The following is a 19,010-nucleotide window of genomic DNA, read 5'->3' as shown; positions in this document are numbered from 1 at the left end:
TTAATGTTGCGGCTGCTATAGCAGTTATTATTATTATTAGTTTGACGAACATGCGTCTGAACCTCGAATTTTATAAGGTAATGATCGGACAATACTTTAGTATACGGGAGTATCGTAACTTTGGAAGCGGTGATACGCCTGACAAGCACTAGGTCTATCGTATTACCGTTGCGATGCGTGGGTTCATTTATTATTTGTGTGAGACCACAGCTATCAATTACAGTCTGGAGCGCTACGCACGGTGGGTCCGATGGGGTATTCATATGGATATTAAAGTCGTCCATTATGATTATATTATCGGCGTGTGTCACTAGATCAGCAACGAACTCTGAGAATTCATTGATAAAGTCCGAATAGGGCCCTGGGGGGGCGGTAGATAACAGCCAGGTGTAGAGGCAGCGGTGTGACAGACCTCATAGTAAGCACCTCAAACGATTTATATTTATTATTTATGTTAGGACTAAGGTTAAAGTTTTCGTTGTATATTAGTGCGACCCCCCCCCCCCCCCCCCACCCCTTTTAAGGGGACGGGCAATATGCGCATGTGTAAAGTTAGGAGGACATGACTCATTTAGCGCAAAAAAGTCATTTGGTTTAAGCCAGGTTTCACTGAGACCGATGACGTTAAGATTGTTGTCTCTGATAATATCATTAACTAGCAACGTTTTGGGAGACAATGATTTTATGTTTAAAAAACCTATATTATAGGTTGTGGAAAAACTGTGCAACAAAATAATAAAGGAAAAAATCGAAGTGGGAGAACGAAAGGGGGCAAGAGGAGTCGTGACAGGAATCCCAAGAGGAGAAAATTTAGATGATCTGAAAAAAGAAATAAAAGGAGGAACTGTCACTATGATGAAAAGAATGATGGCATTTAGGAACGGTGAAAAGACTGAGAGCGAATCCGTGCCAGTGCAGTTTGCAGAGGAGGTCCGACCAGAGAGAATCATGATTGGGTATTTAAGCTTCTATGTTAGAGCTTACGTGCCACCCCCAGTACGTTGTTTCAAGTGCCAACACTATGGGCACATAGTAGTGTGTGTCATGTTAAGATGAGATGTGGAAGGTGTGGAGGAGAGCATGAATATGGACAATGTGGAGAAAATGAACAGGTCAAGTGTTGTAATTGTGGCGGGAATCACACAGCAGCGTATGGGGGCTGCATCAGAAGGAAACAGGCAACAGAAGTACAGCAAATCAGAGTTGAAAGAAATATTACATACGCAGAGGCAGTTAAAATAAGAAATCAAGAAAGTGCAGAACAGGACAGAAGTGAAAATAGTTCAAGAAATAAAAAACAAGAGGCAGCAAATACAGGAATTTCCATGGACAAACTAGTTGTATTCCTGGCCTACGTAATAAACTGTACAGAACAGGCTAGAAACAAGACTGAGAAAATCAAAATAATTGTCAAAGCAGCAGCAAAGTTTTTAAATGTAAAAGAACTATCCTGGGAACAGGTGCAAGGTGAGCTACAGAGAGTAGACGAGACCGAGTCATGTGACCACAATCCAACGCCATGTTAATTGTTCAGTGGAATGCCAGAAGTTTGATAGCAAACGGACAGGAATTAAAGGGATATATTAATAATATGAAAAGTAAACCGCAAATAATATGTATTCAAGAAACATGGCTGAAGCCAAAATGAAACTTTATAATAAAAGGATATATAACGATACGTAAAGATAGGAATGATGGGCAAGGAGGAGGATGTGCCATATTTATTAAGGAAGACATGAAATATTCATTATTAAAAGTAAAACAAGAGCTAGAGATAGTAGGAGTAGAAGTATGGAATAATAAAGAAAGATACAAAGTACTAAACTTCTATAATCCATGCAAGAAATTAGAAATTCACCAACTAGCAACAATAATGGAGCACTGGAGTGGCAATATTATTTGGTGTGGTGACTTTAATGCACATAGCACAATGTGGGGTGAAAGGGATGACTGGAATGGGGAAACATTGGAAGCACTTTTGGAGGAAAAAGAAGTGGTGTGTGTGAATGATGGGTGGGGAACAAGGTTAGATGTCGTCACGGGTAAAGAAACAGCAATAGATTTAACACGAGTGTCACAAGGGTTAGCAGGAAAGGTGGAGTGGGAGGTAAATAAATACAGCACAATGGGAAGTGATCACTATCCAATCTTCATTCACATAAACATAAATCATAGGACAGAAAGCACTAGGATAGAAGGAAGATGGAAGTATAATCATGGTGACTGGGGGAAATTTAGGGAAATTACCGACATAACTTTAAAGGAAGTAGATATAAATCAAGATATTGAACAATTAAATACAGATATTACGGGGTGCATAATAGAAGCAGCCGAACAGAGCATACCAAGGAATAGTATAGGGAGAAGAAGGAAGATAGTGCCGTGGTGGACACAAGAGTGCACAGATGCAATACTAGAACGGAATAGAGCATTTAGAATATTGAGAAGAACACATCATTTCCAAGACATGATCCAATATAAAAAGCATCAAGCTAGAGTAAGGTATGTTATTAAAAAAACAAGAAAACACCATTGGAGAACTTTTCGTGAAACACTAAATAAACTACTCCTTTAAGCCAATTATTGCAGTATTTTTTGACGTAGAGAAAGCGTATGATATGTTGTGGAAACAGGGGTTGCTGATGAAACTAAATAAGATTGGGATTAGAGGAAGAATGTACAGATGGATAAAAGACTTTTTAACAAGTAGAACATTATTAGTAAAAATAGAGAATGAATATAGCAGAGAATACAAAGTGGAAAATGGGACCCCACAAGGGAGTATAATAAGTCCAGTACTGTTTTCCATCATGATAAATGAAGTTTTTAGGGAAGTGGAAGGGTTAGTGGAGGTGGCATTGTTTGTGATGATGGAGTGATGTGGAAGAGAGGTAGAAATACACATCATATAGAAAAGAAGATTCAAAAAGCGGTAAATAATATTCAAGACTGGGGGACGGCTTGGGGTTTAAGATTCTCTGTTGGAAAGACAAAAGTCATACATCTTACGAAGAGGAAAGTACAAAACAAGCTCCGAATAAAACTCTATGGAGAAAACATAGAAGAGGTACAAGTATTTAAATATTTAAGAATATGGTTTGATAAAAATATGAACTGGTCAACCCACATCAGCAAGATAGTGGAGAAAAGTAAAAAGGTGTTAAATATAATGAGGGCTTTGAGGGGTAAAGATTGGGGGGGCTGATAGGTTGACATTGAAAACAATATATATCACTTTAATTCCATCTGTTATCGACTACGGATGCATTATTTATCAATCTGCTTCAAAAACTCTACTTGAGAAAATAGACCGGATCCAGTCGCAGGCGTTAAGATTATGTTGTGGAACTACTAAATCTACTCCAGTGGCAGCATTACAAGTAGAAATGAATGAAAAACCTTTGGACATGAGGAGAGATCAACTCTCAGCAGTTTATTGGGCAAACTTAAAAGGATCCAAGCAAGGACATCCAACCCGTCAAGTGCTAATAAACTGACAAGAAAAAGAGAAGAAAAAAATGAATAGTTTTGGGTGGATAATAGGAGATATATGTAACAAAACACAAATTGACAATATTAAAGTGAGCCCTACAGTACCAATTCCTGCAATACCACCGTGGATGTATGACAACCCAAAGGTAAACATGCAATTACTGAAGAATAGACATTTAAATAGTTACCATTGGATTGAGGAAATATTTTTTGATAACATCATGATATTCACAGATGCATCAAAAACTATGAATAGTAAAGTAGGAGCTGCTGCAGTTATCCCACAAGGAAATATAGTGTTGAATAAAAGAATCAGTGATTAACTATCTGTTTTTACGGGGGAATTGGTAGCAATTTATATGGCAGTTAACTGGATAGAGGAAAACAAAGCAAGGAAAGTAGTCGTGTGCTCGGACTCCAGCAGTGAATTGACGATCATAAAAAACATAACATCAGAAACAAGACAAGATATAGTTTATGAAATAGTTCAGGCAATCTACAGGATAAATAAAGCGGGAGGTGTGGTAACATTTCTCTGGGTTCCTGCTCATGTAGGAGTTGAGGGAAATGAGTTAGCTGATAGATACGCAAAACAAGCAACCACTAAAATAGAAGTAAACATGGAGATTAAGCACAGTATAGAAGAAGTGAAGATAGAACACAATAAAAAGTGGCAGGATAATTGGAATAAGGAAATAAAAGGTAGAGGGTTTTACAAAGTCCAGAGGAGAGTAGGTGTCATGAGAGGAGGGGGTAGAAATAGGAAAGAAGAAGACATTATTACTAGAATGAGATTAGGACATACATATCTAAATAGGTCACTTAAATTGATAGGAAAACATAATACAGGACTGTGTGATTTTTGCCACCAGATAGAGAATGTTGACCATGTTTTAATACAATGTAGGAAATACAATAGAGAAAGAGAAATACTGGAAAGTAAGTTAGCAAAAGAAAATATTAGGTTAGAAGTGGGAAGTATATTAGGATTGCATTCAGAACACATAGGATATAAAGCAATATAAACATATTTAAAAAACACTGGGTTAATAAAAGAATATAGAGTAGGGATCCACCTCGGTCCACACTCCATTACAGTAGGTGGCGCTAATGCACACCACAAGGTTGCTTGCCAACCGCCATAAAAACAAAAGAAGAAGAAGAAGTCAGTCTTATTATTTGTTCTCCAGTTTGAAATATTTACGTCGTATAAAATACATCTTTGATTCTTTATTTAAGGATAAAGTCGTCTCGATGCGCTAGAAGCACTGTGCCGCTTCTCGTGCTAGCTTTGCTTGTTAGTTAGCTTAGCTGGCTAGTTAGCTTAGCTTGTTAGCTGCTAACAGAAGACACAGAAGTTATCAACACATCGCTAAGTAGAGATCAAGTGTGAGAGTAAAGTGTTGTGATTGTGTGAAAATGTCTACATTACAAATGTTGAGAGCGTTGGTGGATCAGCGACTAACTGCTGCTGTTGAAGAAATATTTGTAGTGTTGGAAAGAACGATAGCAGAATACCAGGCGGAACTTTCTAGAACAAAAGAGGATTACAATCAACTACTGGACGCTGTTTTCACGAAGCATCAAGTTGTGTTACACAAAACAGGTTTGTTGACTTATTACTCCCACATCTTTACTAACTTTATATTTGACTAATAACAATAAAATGACATTTGGAATATATAATATAATCACAATGACCAGTGGTGGAACAAGTCAGAGCTGGGCCGGGGGCGGCCTCCATGACGGGGCCCCCTTAACCCAAATAATAAAGCTAATTCTAACATCATTTTACAACATACACATGCATCTCCTTGACCAGGTTTTAAAACGTTTGCCAGCCATTTTTTTGCTGAAATTTGTATTTATTTTCTCACTTTCAGCACAGCATCAACCCGTTCACAGGATGTAGAAAAATTATCAAAGGGGAATCTGATTTTTTTAATTTTATTTTGCCTGTCACAATGCTTATGTAAGATAATAATGTTTTTATTTTTATGCATTCTAAGTCCTAAACAAACGTTAGCAAAATCTTAACTATCCTAATTCCAACAATGGAGTCAATGCCTCTGTTCTGCTCACAAAGCCCCCTAAATAAGAATTAGTTGATCAATATAATATTCCCAGAAGTTATTTTTGAAATGCTATCTATTTAAAACATGGTGTAAAAATGCATATCCTCTGGAAATATGCCTTGTAATAGCCACAAACTGGAGGATGCATTTTAAATTCAGATACAATTAAAAACAAATAGTTCAAGGTTTTATGGAATTTTTCAGTGTCCTTTTTTATGCTTTCCGACCAAACCTTAGAACAGTGGTTCTCAACCTTTTTTCAGTGATGTACCCCCTGTGAATTCTTTTTTAATCCAAGTACCCCCTAATCAGAGCAAATAATTTTTGGTTGAAAAAAAAAGGATTGAGAAGTAAAATACAGCACTATGTCATCAGTTTCTGATTTATTAAATTGTATAACAGTGCAAAATATTGCTCATATGTAGTGGTCTTTCTTGAACTATTGGGAAAAAAACATGTAAAAATAACTAAAAGCTTGTTGAAAAATAAACAAGTGATTCAATTTTAAACAAAGATTTCTACATATAGAAGTAATCATCAACTTAAAGTGCCCTCCTTGGGGATTGTAATAGAGATCCATCTGGATTCATCAACTTAATTCTAAACATTTCTCCACAAAAAAAGAACTCTTTAACATCAATATTTATGGAACATGTCCACAAAAATGAATATTGCATTGTTGTATTTCTTTTCTCAGTTTATGAACCTATATTCATATTTTGTTGGAGTATTATTCAATAAATATATTTATAAAGCTGAATTGTTGCTATTTTTAGAATATTCTAAAAAAAATCTCACGTACCCCTTGGCGTACCTTTAAGTACCCCCAAGGGTACGCGTACCCCCATTTGAGAACTACTGCCTTAGAAGACCTTTGGTATGCAGTTTGAAAGCCGCAGCCGGAGAAAACAAACACACAGACGGTGTATCCATGACTGCAAAGTTATTGCCTTCATTTTCATTGACCGTTTGTTTGATTGACTAATGTGTTAATACCTCTGGACATTGAATTTAAATATTTCTGTCAATCACACAAACATGCTTGTGAGGGACTTTTCTGTGTCTACGTACCTTCCACACATCCATACACCCACCGGAGTGACATTTTTCCAAACTGCACAAGCCCCACATTTTCCTACCTATTCAAACCATTCCAACATCAAACCATCACTTTCTCAAAATCCAAACTAAATTCTGGTTTTCGTGGAAATTCAAACTCTTCAGCATTCCAACATTCAAACTATTCTTACATTCAGACTACATTCTGTCAACTTTTCAGTTCAACTTCAGCATTGGAGCATTCACACGTAATTCCTTTAGGAATTGCTTCATCTAGTTATAATAATAGTTATTATTAATATTATTAATGTTATTATTATAACTAAATGTAGCTTACCACATTGAATGTGATGACTGCATGAAAGATGCCTTCTGAATTCTCTCTCTAACACAATTTGAATGTCTAGAAACACAAAACTAATCCAATCCATTATTATTATTGTTATTATAAATTATGTAAATAAGTTATCTTTTGGAGGAGTAGTCAGTAATCTGATTACGTCTTCCCAGTTTATCTGTGGTGACACTATCTAAATGAAACCAATACAGATGTCATTTTTTTTGGCCAACATGTTGACTGTGTTCAATTTGCTTTTTTTTTTTTTTTTTTTTTTTACACAGACATGTCTCTAAAGAGGAATGTGAAAATGACAGTAATTATTGTCCACCAGCAGGGGGAGCTCATCACTAGTACTACTGCGTGGAGGCTGGCATGTGGTACATTATTTCCTGTGTGTGTATGACTTATTCAGAGAGAGAACAGCACACTTTTATGGATTGCAGGAATGACTTTTAAGATATTTTTGTATGAATAAGGTGGATTGGACGTTGGCCTGGGAAGGCATTCTCCTGAAGGTCTTTTTATGTGTCAGCTGGAAGTACTCTGACTGCTGTGAGGGGAAACTGATGAGATTGTACACATGAGAACACACACTGGTGAAAAATGACATTCCTGTTCAATCTGCAACAGAAGCTTTTGTGAGCGATCAAGCCTTGTAGCACACATGAGAAGACACCCAGGAGAGAAAGTGTTGAGTTGCAGTGTGTGTGGTGAAAGATTGTCTTCTAAGTACCAGTGTAAGAAACACAAGTGTGCTGGTGAGAACAGCAGCAGCAAATGAAACTGCAGGATTTGAAATAAACTGTCCAGACTTTCATTCTGACTTTCTAACAACATCAGCACATATAACATGTGTGACATTGTTGTTTGTCTAACAATCTGTTTAATATGATCTTTACATTTATAGATTACATAGTTTGAAATATAAAATTATTACTTATTTCTACTTCTAATTGTTAATAATCCCATAGATTATCACCTTTATATGATATACATATGTACTGGTTCACATCTGAAACATCTTCTGGACCACTTCAGGAAGCATTTTATTATTTACTTTATACATCATTTGAACAGTTGTCTTTTATTAATTTTTAAAATGTGTGACTTCATGATTTTTTTGTTGGGTTTCTATAATCCATTTGATTAATTATCTTCATTACTCTCTTTTGTAGTATGATTGTGTTGTGATTATTTTATATGTATGTCCCCAGACCTTTATGCAATATAACAGTGGGAGAAAATGGCTGAATTGTTTGTGGAAGGATGTTTATTTATTTTTTTTATTATTTATTTTTTTTTTACGAACTTACATTCGTGGATAAAACAAAAAATTCCAATATTGGGTTTTGTGTTTAATGTGTTTTCTTTTTAAACATCCCCAAAACAATATCAATATCAATCAAAGTTCGGAGTGTCAGGCAAAAGCCAATATTGTACATCATCCTACAGATATTTACTTTGCATTTTGTTGGAGCCAAATTTCCTTATTTGTTTATTTTGTTTTTATTTTGTTTTCTCCATTTGATTGCTGGCTCTGTTGATGCTGAATTTCCTTTTTGGCAGATTGCTCCACCCACTTCCTCTTGAGTGCCAGGAAATGTTGACAGGGATGGGACCGTTGCTATGGTGCAGTTGCCATGGTAACGTGATTTAATTGGGTTCAGGTAGGAGTATTCAGGGCGATTGCATGGAGGACACAAACAGTTTAGGACGGTGCCGTGCGTGGTCAGGTCTCGCTGCTGTGACAATGTTCCATTCAAGCCAAGGTCAGCATACTTTATGTTCTATAGTCTACATTTGATTTCAGTTTGATAGCTTAAAATAAACAGATTGTCATATCCAAACATATTTCCACAGTACTGGACATTGAATTGAGCCACTCACGACTTCATCTGGGACACAAAGGACAAGACAAAACGTGAAAGACAGCTTTAAGGACTTCAACACAAAATGTGTGCATCCTTTCTAACGGCCACTGGGGGGCAGTAGAGGTAACTATTCCAGCAAGGTTTTCCAAAGTGTTTTACAAGGTCTGACTCCAATTGCCTACCTGGTCTGTGTGACTACACTCTGGCAACCCATGTTGTCTGATATAGTCCTCAAACATACATTTTGCTACTGTAAAGACACGCTGGAAAAGGTTGACATAGCGTGTAAAGTAGTCTTTAAACCACAAGTACACACCTGTTGTCCTGAGATGTAACAGGTAACTCAGTAATATTCATAGCAGCAGATCTTATCATGTTGAAATGTACCATCTTTATCTTTCATGATGGTCACTTACCATGACTTGATTAACGTGGACCCCAACTTAAACAAGTCGAAAAACTTATTTGGGTGTTAACATTTAGTGGTCAATTATACGGAATATGTACTGTACTGTGCTATCTACTAATACAAGTAATCAATCACTGCGGTTAAGTGGCTTGAAACAAGCGTCCAGTCAATGTTTGGCTTTACCGTGTCTGATTTCACATTTCACTTTCCTTTTCTTGGATGCTTTGCCACCAGAAGATTCAGCCTCACACTTTTCCTCTCCTCCCACTTTTAGTAGTTTGGCCACAGCGATTCATTCACATGAATTGTTTCAGCTTTAGTTTTTACTTCCTGAACCAACCCTGGCTTGGAATTTATCCCTGGCTTGGACTCTGACCTATGCAAGGCAGAAGTGCCAAATGTGACTATCATAAACAGAAATAAAACTATAAAATGGGTGAAGTCAGCAGAAAGCGAACAAGAGCCAAGGTGAAATATGTTCTTCTGCTTGGAGACGGCACATATCTAACATTAACATACACACCTTGATGAGTTACCCACTAGATGTCTAAAGTCTGTGCTGAGCAGTTTGTCAGCACAATTCCTTCATCTCGTTAAGGTCTCACTTCAGACTGGAACATTTGCAAAGGCCTTAAAGGGGCTGTTTGCAACATTTACACAGATGTCTAGAGGGCGCTAACTTTCCAATTGATTTCACACAGCATATCCCTCCTTCTTTCAGCTTCTAGGACGTAATGATGTAACTACATACCTGCGTAACACATGCATTAGTTGTTAGCTAATAATAGTCATTTGGATGTAATGATGTAACTACATACCTGCGTAACACATGCATTAGTTGTTAGCTAATAATAGTCATTTGGATGTAATGATGTAACTACATACCTGCGTAACACATGCATTACATGTGGCTGTTGTTAGCTAATAATAGTCATTTGGATGTAATGATGTAACTACATACCTGCGTAACACATGCATTACATGTGGCTGTTGTTAGCTAATAATAGTCATTTGGATGTAATGATGTAACTACATACCTGCGTAACACATGCATTAGATGTGGCTGTTGTTAGCTAATAATAGTCATTTGGATGTAATGATGTAACTACATACCTGCGTAACACATGCATTAGATGTGGCTGTTGTTAGCTAATAATAGTCATTTGGATGTAATGATGTAACTACATACCTGCGTAACACATGCATTACATGTGGCTGTTGTTAGCTAATAATAGTCATTTGGATGTAATGATGTAACTGCATACCTGCGTAACACATGCATTACATGTGGCTGTTGTTAGCTAATAATAGTCATTTGGATGTAATGGTGTAACTACATACCTGCGTAACACATGCATTACATGTGGCTGTTGTTAGCTAATAATAGTCATTTGGATGTAATGATGTAACTACATACCTGCGTAACACATGCATTAGTTGTTAGCTAATAATAGTCATTTGGATGTAATGATGTAACTACATACCTGCGTAACACATGCATTAGATGTGGCTGTTGTTAGCTAATAATAGTCATTTGGATGTAATGATGTAACTACATACCTGCGTAACACATGCATTACATGTGGCTGTTGTTAGCTAATAATAGTCATTTGGATGTAATGATGTAACTACATACCTGCGTAACACATGCATTAGATGTGGCTGTTGTTAGCTAATAATAGTCATTTGGATATAATGATGTAACTACATACCTGCGTAACACATGCATTAGTTGTTAGCTAATAATAGTCATTTGGATAGTTCAATTAAATGTAAATCCTATCTTAACAATAACATGATTGCAAATTGTTTGTGGCCTCTCTTGGACTGCTTTTGTACGTGTGCACGTGTTCTCTGCACGTACGTGTTGACCAGACAGGGTGAGTGACCGCCGTAAACACCAATCATTTTATACGCACTGGTTATTACACAACCTTAGTAATTGTAAAAGTAATAGTCTTTATGCCACAGTGCTGAACAACCATCTGCCCATATCAAACCTGACAATTTTGGGAAAAGGTGTCTCCCAAAATCTGGTGATGTTCAATACCACTGATTTTTATTCAGATCCTATAACAAGTAATATCCAGGCTGGTATCGGCAATACGGGTCCGATGCTGATACTTTGCGCAAATATACTTAATGGAACTGGTAATATTTAAAAAGTAGTGTGTTTTGAGTGCTGCTGATCTTGGGGAATCATCTTCAAATGATATAAAGTCAGAGGGCGAAACAAATAGTAGTGTTATTCTGCACTAAATGCATTATCTTGTCTATATTCAACTCTGTATGAAGTGTCTTCAAATAGTCTACATAAAAGGAAACATACACCTGCTGTTTTAGAATACTGACTGACACAATTTACTTGCCGCAAATTCTGAAAGACTGAGCCCAGCACAATGTGCCGCTGCGCTACATACTTACCTCTGCGGGAGAAGAAGTAGTTCCCACCAATCACGTTTCATTTGGACAAGATCTCAGTGATTTAGTAACTTTACACTGTGTTCATGTTAATGATATACATGATCTCAAATAACTAAAATATCAATATTTTGACTTGAGAATCAATATTAGAGCATAAAGAGCTGGTATTGAAATATCAGTATCGATCCGTACATCACTAGCAAAAGCTTGGTGACTTTCTCCTGTTCAACAATGTGTTTGATACTTTCCAATCAGTCTTTAGGTCCCACCACAGCACTGAAACAGTGATAAGGTGACAAATGATGTCTGCCTGTAAACAGATGCAGGACAAGTCTCAGTCTTGGTTCTGCTGGACCTGAGGGCTGCCTTTGACACAGTTGACCATTCCATCTTATTACAGAGGTTACAAAACTGGGTGGGAATATCCACTTCTTAGAATTGGTAACGGTGTTTCTGACCAAATGGCTATGACCTGTGGGGTTCCTCAGGGCTCTATTCTGGGACCCTATTGTTCAACTTGTACATGCTGCAACTTGCACACCTTGACACCATGAATATTCATGGAAGACATAACAAGTCCGCCATTGTTTATTCATTTTAATAAGTGGCATGACTGTGTGAGAACTTGTGTAACTAAGATAAATCTACATGTGTGACATGTTAGCCTGGTGAGAATGTTTCTTACCACCCAGCCACCAATGTATGTGACACGGACAGTTCTGAGGTGGTGTCCAGTTGGCATAGTCGTGCTGGACAAGAACTCTTGGCACCACCTTAAAGGCACCTGGAATGCTGTCCTCCGAGTCCTTCGTCATCGGGAGGATCTTAGTTGTGGCATTTCCAGTTTTGCTGGCTTCAATGCCACAGTGTACAGCCAGCTTGGCGTAGATTGAGTGGAATTGCTGTGTGTTGGCATTGTTGTTGCAGCCTCCTGTTTATAATAAGAGAAGAGTACATACATAAGATTGTGCATTAGCACCCTCATCTTACATTCTTATTGACGTATACAAATATAGTTATTAATATTGTATTTCTTGAAATGCCTTATGCCTATATAAAAGATGAAACAATTAAAATGTTTCCCTTCGTTTCATATTTTCAGTTATCAACACACAGCACATGATTTATGAAGGTGAACAAATGTAACAAACAATCCTTGATGTGATTAAATGAATGAATCATTAAAATACATCTTTGGTATCATTTATTGTAAGTTTAAGTCCCAACGATGAATTGTAGATGAGACTAATATTTATAGCAGCAAATCAACTGCAAACAAAGTTATCCTTTTCCTCATTAGCGTCACGATCTCAGCAGCACCAATAAATCCAACTTTGTCTTTCAGGGATGAATGTTTAATTAGTGGAGCCCTCAGATGTAAAGACATTGGTGCATCTAATGCTTTCTTCTCTAAATCCTTGTGAGTGTCACGTGAAGTGAGGTCGCAGCGAGCAGTAACGTCTTGCTGATGAGAAATGCTTTAAATCTTTAAAAACGATATTTTTATTAAGAGTGTAAAAATCCACTCCATCCCATTTTAGATATATTTTTTTAATGATCGCTTTTATATTTGTCGCTAAAGCTTTCTGCACGGATTCAGGTGAATAAACAGAAGCCTAATGGGACTCTAGACTAGACCATAGTTTGAAACCCGGAAGTGTCCAGATGTGCCTCGAGGTCACGTGATTGCAACCCAGCTATACCACATTTTGTGCTCAAACTCTACACTCACTCTCACTTCTTTTATTTCTAGCCTCCAGCTGCTTGACCATCGTGTCAATTAAGCCACGAAGAAGAACAAACGGTATGCCGTCATATGCAACCCAGCCCGTGCAAGCTACATTTTTCCAGCACAAAAGTCGCTTTCTTAAACTGAAACCCAATTTTCTACATTAAAATATTAATGACATTTTGGAAAATGGTAAAAATGATAAACAGCCTGAAATTATTATCTCTATTGGAGAAATAAAGTTGTTTTAAACAAGCCCAGTTTTTATTTAATGTATTTACTTATATATATTTTATTTTAATCTCATTTGTATTGTGTCTTATTGTTCCAGGTCTGCTCGGTATGAGCATTGTATTTAATTTGATGTATTTTATATTCCTATGTAATTGTTGAACTTGCTATAAAATATTGAATGGTGTTGTGTTGAAAGTGCCTTGATGTGTGTGTGCATTGTATATGTATGTTCAATTATTACAAAAACACAAACAATTGAAAATAAAACAAAAGTGATAGGTCATTGTTTTTTGTCCTTTTAAAAGAGTGTTTCAAACGCTTAGACCCTAGAATATCACTTGTTTTTGTGTATTTGTTTCTAATTTATTATGTGTGTATTATAATAAAGCTGCTTCAAAAAACATGACATCACCTCCGACACTTTTATTCTTGTGATGATGACATGACTTTTATGGAGTTAATATTCATGTGTTAGCTGCAGTGGAGGAACTGCCTTGCTGTCAAATATTTCTATCCTCCTCCAGGAAGTGATTTCAAGTCACGTGATTTCCCCGAAATCAGCCGTTAGCAAATGTGTGCGCAAAGCAAACCAGCTTACCTGGTGACAATGACGTGTACAATTCTCATTGGCTCAGGGGAGATTTGATATAAAAGCTGGTTTCCGCCTTGGCGTCCATTTCATGTTTACTCGTCAAGCAAGTTGTCGTCGCCTTGCTTTTCTCTGAGGATTAAAACTAGAAACTTTGTTTTTTTCTGGACTTCCGCACTTTTGTGACATTTAATGATGAACTTGCTTTGCTTCTTCCTCCTAGTTGTACAAACACACAGCGTGACGCCTGGTAAGTCCACTTTCTTTACAACTTTATACACCTCATTCCTACATGCTCACTCCATACAAAATACTCTCTTATTTCTTCTCATTATTATTGACGCTCTTCTCTTCTCATCAGTCAATAGTTTGCATCTTCATTTGTTGCTCAAACTTTGAACGAGTCAAACTTGTTCAAGTTGTCTCACTTTAACAGCAACATACATCCAACTTTTTACTTTAGCATTTCCGCAAACGTCGGTTTCACTTTTAAATAGGAAAATAACAATAATTAATCCAGGAAACAAACAGTAGTATCAGTTATAAGATGAGATGTAGATCACAATAATTTAATGTACACAAAAATCACTTTATTGGTGGGAATTATTCTGAAATAATGGATATAATTGACCCCAAAGGGACAAGCGGTAGGAAATGGATGGATAACAAATTGTTTATTGTTTGTTTATTGAGGATCCCCATTAGCCGACGCACACACGGCTAATGGGGATCCTCTTTTCAAAAGTTCAAAGTAAAATAATAATGCACACATTTATTTACAAATAAAAGAAAGGAAAAATAAAAATACAAAATAACAGTACACACGTCTAATTACAATAAAAGAGAAGAAAAAACATGAAAGATGAACTCTTAAGTCTAAAAAGTGACTTTACATGTTTCTTAAATGCTTTTTTACTGGTAATAGTCCTAATATGTAAAAGAAGAGTATTATAATATTGTTGTTGTATTCCATTGCCAACATTCCATCAGGCGGTGCTATATTTCCATGCTTTGGCAGTGACATCACTAGTTGGAACTTCCCCTCACCTGGAAAAACAACTTTCACTTCTCTGCCGGCAATAATGTCATCTATTTATTTGACACTTGAAATAAGTGCAGTTCTTCATGTGTGTGGTCTTAAAGTGAGGTAGAAATGTGAGATGCATGACATCAAAGACACACGCTGTTATTGTCTCCTGGAACAGGAAGTGATTGTTTACTGGGAGAAGCAGCCGTGTTTGAAGTTGAAATGAAGACAGCATCATTTCAAATAGGAATTGTTCAACATGAAAGTCAAGAATCAAATGTTGTTTTGTCTTTCAGTGATTCACACGCTGCAGTATTTCCGCACTGCATGCTCTCAAGTTCCAAACTTCCCAGAGTATGTGGATGTTGGTTATGTTGATGAAGTTGAGGTGAGTTACTATGACAGCAACATCAGGAAAGCAGAATCCAAACAGGACTGGATGAACAAAATCACAGCAGAGGATCCAAACTACTGGCAGAGACAAACAGAGATCAATGTTGTTAAAGAACATGTCTTCAAAGACAACATTGAAATAGCCATGAAGCGTTTCAACCAAACTGGAGGTTTGTTTATGTTGAACTTTCTACTATTCTAATATATTTGATATTTTGGTAGTGTATTAAAAACACACATTACCTTGTCTCTGTCCATCCCATAATAAGCTGCAACCAAGACATGTTGTGTGTTAGTTTCACTCTGCTTTACAACACTTTGTGTCTCTCAGGTGTTCACACTTTCCAGGTGATGACAGGATGTGAATGGAATGATGAGACTGATGAAGTTAAAGGTTGGAGGCAGTTCAGTTATGATGGAGAAGATTTCATATCGTTGGACATGAAGACATGGACATTTACTGCAGCAAAACAACAAGCTTTCCCCACCAAACTCAAGTGGGACCAGGACACACATGGACTAGACGACCTTAAGTATTATTACACTGAGATATGTCCTTCTTACTTGAAGAAGTATGTGGAGTATGGGAAGAAGGTCCTAATGAGAACAGGTAGAAGCACACCTTATACTTTCACCTTCTCACATGTTAGCACTCCCCCTATAGGAACATTACTCACATTACACTCTCTCTCTCTCTCCATACTCTTTTCTCTTCACCTCCTTTTCTCTCCATCTTGACCTCCATTCCCTCTTTCTTTACTACAATGTTCTCCCCTTTTCTCCATCTTTACCTTTATTCGCTCCTATTCTCTCCATCTTTACCTCCATTTCTCATTTTTCTGAATCTTTCCCTTCTTTCTCTTCTTTTCTCTCCATCTTTACCTTCATTTTCTCCTTCTTTGCCTTTATTCGCTCCATCCTTACCTTCATTCTCCTTTTCTCTCCATCTTTACCGTCATTCTCTCCTTTTCTCTCCATCTTTACCTGCATTCTGTCCTTTTCTCGCCATCTTTATATCCATTCTCTCCATCTTGACCTTCATTCTCACTTTCTGTCCTTTTCTTCCATCTTTCCCTTCATGCTCTCCATTTCTCTCCATATTTACCTCCAATCTCTCCTTTTCTATCCATCTTTACCTTTATTCACTCCTATTCTCCCCATCTTTACCTTTTTTCTCTCTGTTTTTCTCCATCTTTACATCCATTTCTCCTCCTCTCCTTCTTTTCATTCTCTCATTTTGTTTCCATCTTTACCTTCATTCTCCCCTTTTGTCTCCGTCTTTACCTTCTCTCTCTCATTTTCTATCGGGTTTGACCTTCGTTCTCTCCTTTTCTTTCCATCTTCCTCCTTTTCTCCCCATTTTTACTTTTATTCTCAACTTTTCTCTCAATCTTTGTCAATTCTCTCCATCTTGACCTCCATTCCCTCCTTTTCTCTCCATCTTTACTTCCATTTTCTCCTTCTCTCTTCTTTACATTCATTCTCTCATTTTTTTCCATCTTTATCTTCTTTCTCCCATTGTGTCTCCATTTTTACCTTATTTCTCTCCTTTTCTATCTATTTTCCTCCTTTTCTCCCCATTTTTACTTTTATTCTCAACCTTTCTCTCAATCTTTATGTCAATTCTCTTCATCTTTACCTTCTTTCTCTCCTTTTCTCTTTATCTTTAACTTCATTCTCACCTTCTCTCTCCTTCTTTACCCCATTCTCTCAATGTCTCTCCATTTTTACTTTTATTCTCAACCTTTCTCTCAATCTTTGTCAATTCTCTTCATCTTTACCTTCTTTCTCTCCTTTTCTCTTTATCTTTAACTTCATTCTCGCCTTCTCTCTCCTTCTTTACCCCATTCTCTCAATGTCTCTCCATTTTTACTTTTATTCTCAACCTTTCTCTCAATCTTTATGACAATTCTCTCCATCTTCACCTGCTTTCTCTCATTTTCTCTTTATCTTTAACTTCATTCTCGCCTTATCTCTCCTTCACGTCCATTCTCTCAATTTCTCTCCATCTTTACCTCTATGTTATTCTCTCCATTTTTGCCTCTACTCTCTCCTTTTCTATCCATTTTTACCTCCATTCTTTCCATTTATACCTTTATTCTCTCTTTTCTCTCCATCTTTAACTTCATTATTGCCTTTTCACCTCATCTTTACCTTCATTCTCTTCTTTTCTCTTCTTCTTCACCTTAATTTTCTCCTTCCCTCTCCTTCTTTACCTTCATTTGCTCCATCTGTACCTCCCTTATCTCTTGTTCTCCCCATCTTTACCTCCATTCTCTCCTTTTCTCTCCATCTTTACCTTCATGCTCACCTTTTCTCTTTCTTTTTACCTTAATTGTTTCCTTTTTTTTCTCCATCTTTACCTCCATTCTCTCCTTTTTTTTTGCCATCTTAACTTCATTTTCTCCTTTACCTTTTGTTCCATCCTTACCTTCATTTGTTACATCTTTACCTCCATCTTCTGTCCACGTCATCCTCCATTCCCACGTGACTTCCTGGGCAGAGCTTCCAAAGGTGTTCCTCCTCCAGAAGACGCCATCCTCTCCGGTCACCTGCATGGCGACAGGTTTCTACCCCGACCGAGCCGACTTGTTTTGGAGGAAAGACGGCGAGCAGATCTTCGAGGACGTGGAGCACGGAGAGCTGCTCCCCAACCACGACGGAACCTTCCAGTTGTCGGTGGAGCTGAAAGTGGAGGTGACGGCCGAGGTGGAGGGCAAGTACGAATGTGTGTTCCAGCTGTCTGGCGTGAAGGAGGACCTGGTCACCAAGCTGGAGAGAAGAAGCATCCTGAGCAACGCAAGCCATGAAGGTGAGAAAGACACATCTAGGACATGTTGAATAGTGTCAATGGAAGCACCTGATGTGACTTGTCAAACAAAGCAATCATACCATACCTACAGGCAACGTGAGCGTCACTGCCGCGCTGGCGGTCCTCGCTGTGGTGCTCCTCCTGGCAGCCCCCATCATCATCATCTTCATCATCAAGCGTCGCCCAAGCAGACAAGGTGAGGGACACAAATGTTTCCTCTTTCAGGAAGACGCCAACAGGTCTCTGCCGGCATTCATCAGATGTGAATTTCACCTGCTTTCTCTTTCATTTCAGCCCAATACGATCCAGCTGGTAAGTAAAACATCTTCTCTTTCTTGGAAACCAGAACAATAAACAAAGCACACTTTGTAAGTTTACCCCCACAAAGACGATCATTTATGACTTATTCATCTTTGTTATACACCTTTTATGTCCGCTATATTCAATATAATATTGACTTTCTGTTACATTCTGGATTGTTGGTATCTTTGTAAGGGTTAACTTGCAAACTTGCTGTTTGAAGGTGTGATGTAGACACCTGTTACAAGTTTAGCAG

General features: G+C 37.5%; 2 protein-coding genes and 1 long non-coding RNA gene across 7 annotated transcripts in view; 2 read left to right on the top strand and 1 right to left on the bottom strand.

The window, feature by feature from the left end:
* Positions 1–19,010, bottom strand: part of LOC133542088 (gastrula zinc finger protein XlCGF57.1-like) — a 339,706-nt gene that overhangs the window by 221,267 nt on the left and 99,429 nt on the right. The gene's annotated exons all lie outside the window — the stretch shown is intronic.
* On the top strand, positions 4,361–13,911 carry LOC133542100 (uncharacterized). The gene is made up of 4 exons (XR_009804054.1): positions 4,361–5,098; positions 8,533–8,735; positions 8,827–8,960; positions 13,424–13,911. It is a non-coding gene; the product is annotated as an uncharacterized LOC133542100 (long non-coding RNA).
* The window catches only part of LOC133542092 (major histocompatibility complex class I-related gene protein-like), a 129,278-nt gene continuing 124,567 nt past the window's right edge, over positions 14,300–19,010 (top strand). For all 4 annotated transcript variants that reach the window (XR_009804050.1, XR_009804049.1, XM_061885937.1 and 1 more), the window contains exons 1-6: positions 14,300–14,472; positions 15,546–15,812; positions 15,974–16,252; positions 18,146–18,454; positions 18,546–18,650; positions 18,749–18,766. Coding sequence is in view for 2 of the 4 variants with exons in the window: in XM_061885937.1 (XP_061741921.1) it covers positions 14,415–14,472; positions 15,546–15,812; positions 15,974–16,252; positions 18,146–18,454; positions 18,546–18,650; positions 18,749–18,766 (1,036 nt within the window). In the remaining 2 variants the exon portion in view is untranslated. The remainder of the gene's footprint in view (positions 14,473–15,545; positions 15,813–15,973; positions 16,253–18,145; positions 18,455–18,545; positions 18,651–18,748; positions 18,767–19,010) is intronic.

Source organism: Nerophis ophidion, linkage group LG24, assembly GCF_033978795.1.
Source record: "Nerophis ophidion isolate RoL-2023_Sa linkage group LG24, RoL_Noph_v1.0, whole genome shotgun sequence".
Taxonomy (NCBI): domain Eukaryota; kingdom Metazoa; phylum Chordata; class Actinopteri; order Syngnathiformes; family Syngnathidae; genus Nerophis; species Nerophis ophidion.
The sequence above is the reverse complement of the archived record's forward strand: the minus strand, read 5'-3'. Positions and strand labels throughout refer to the sequence as shown.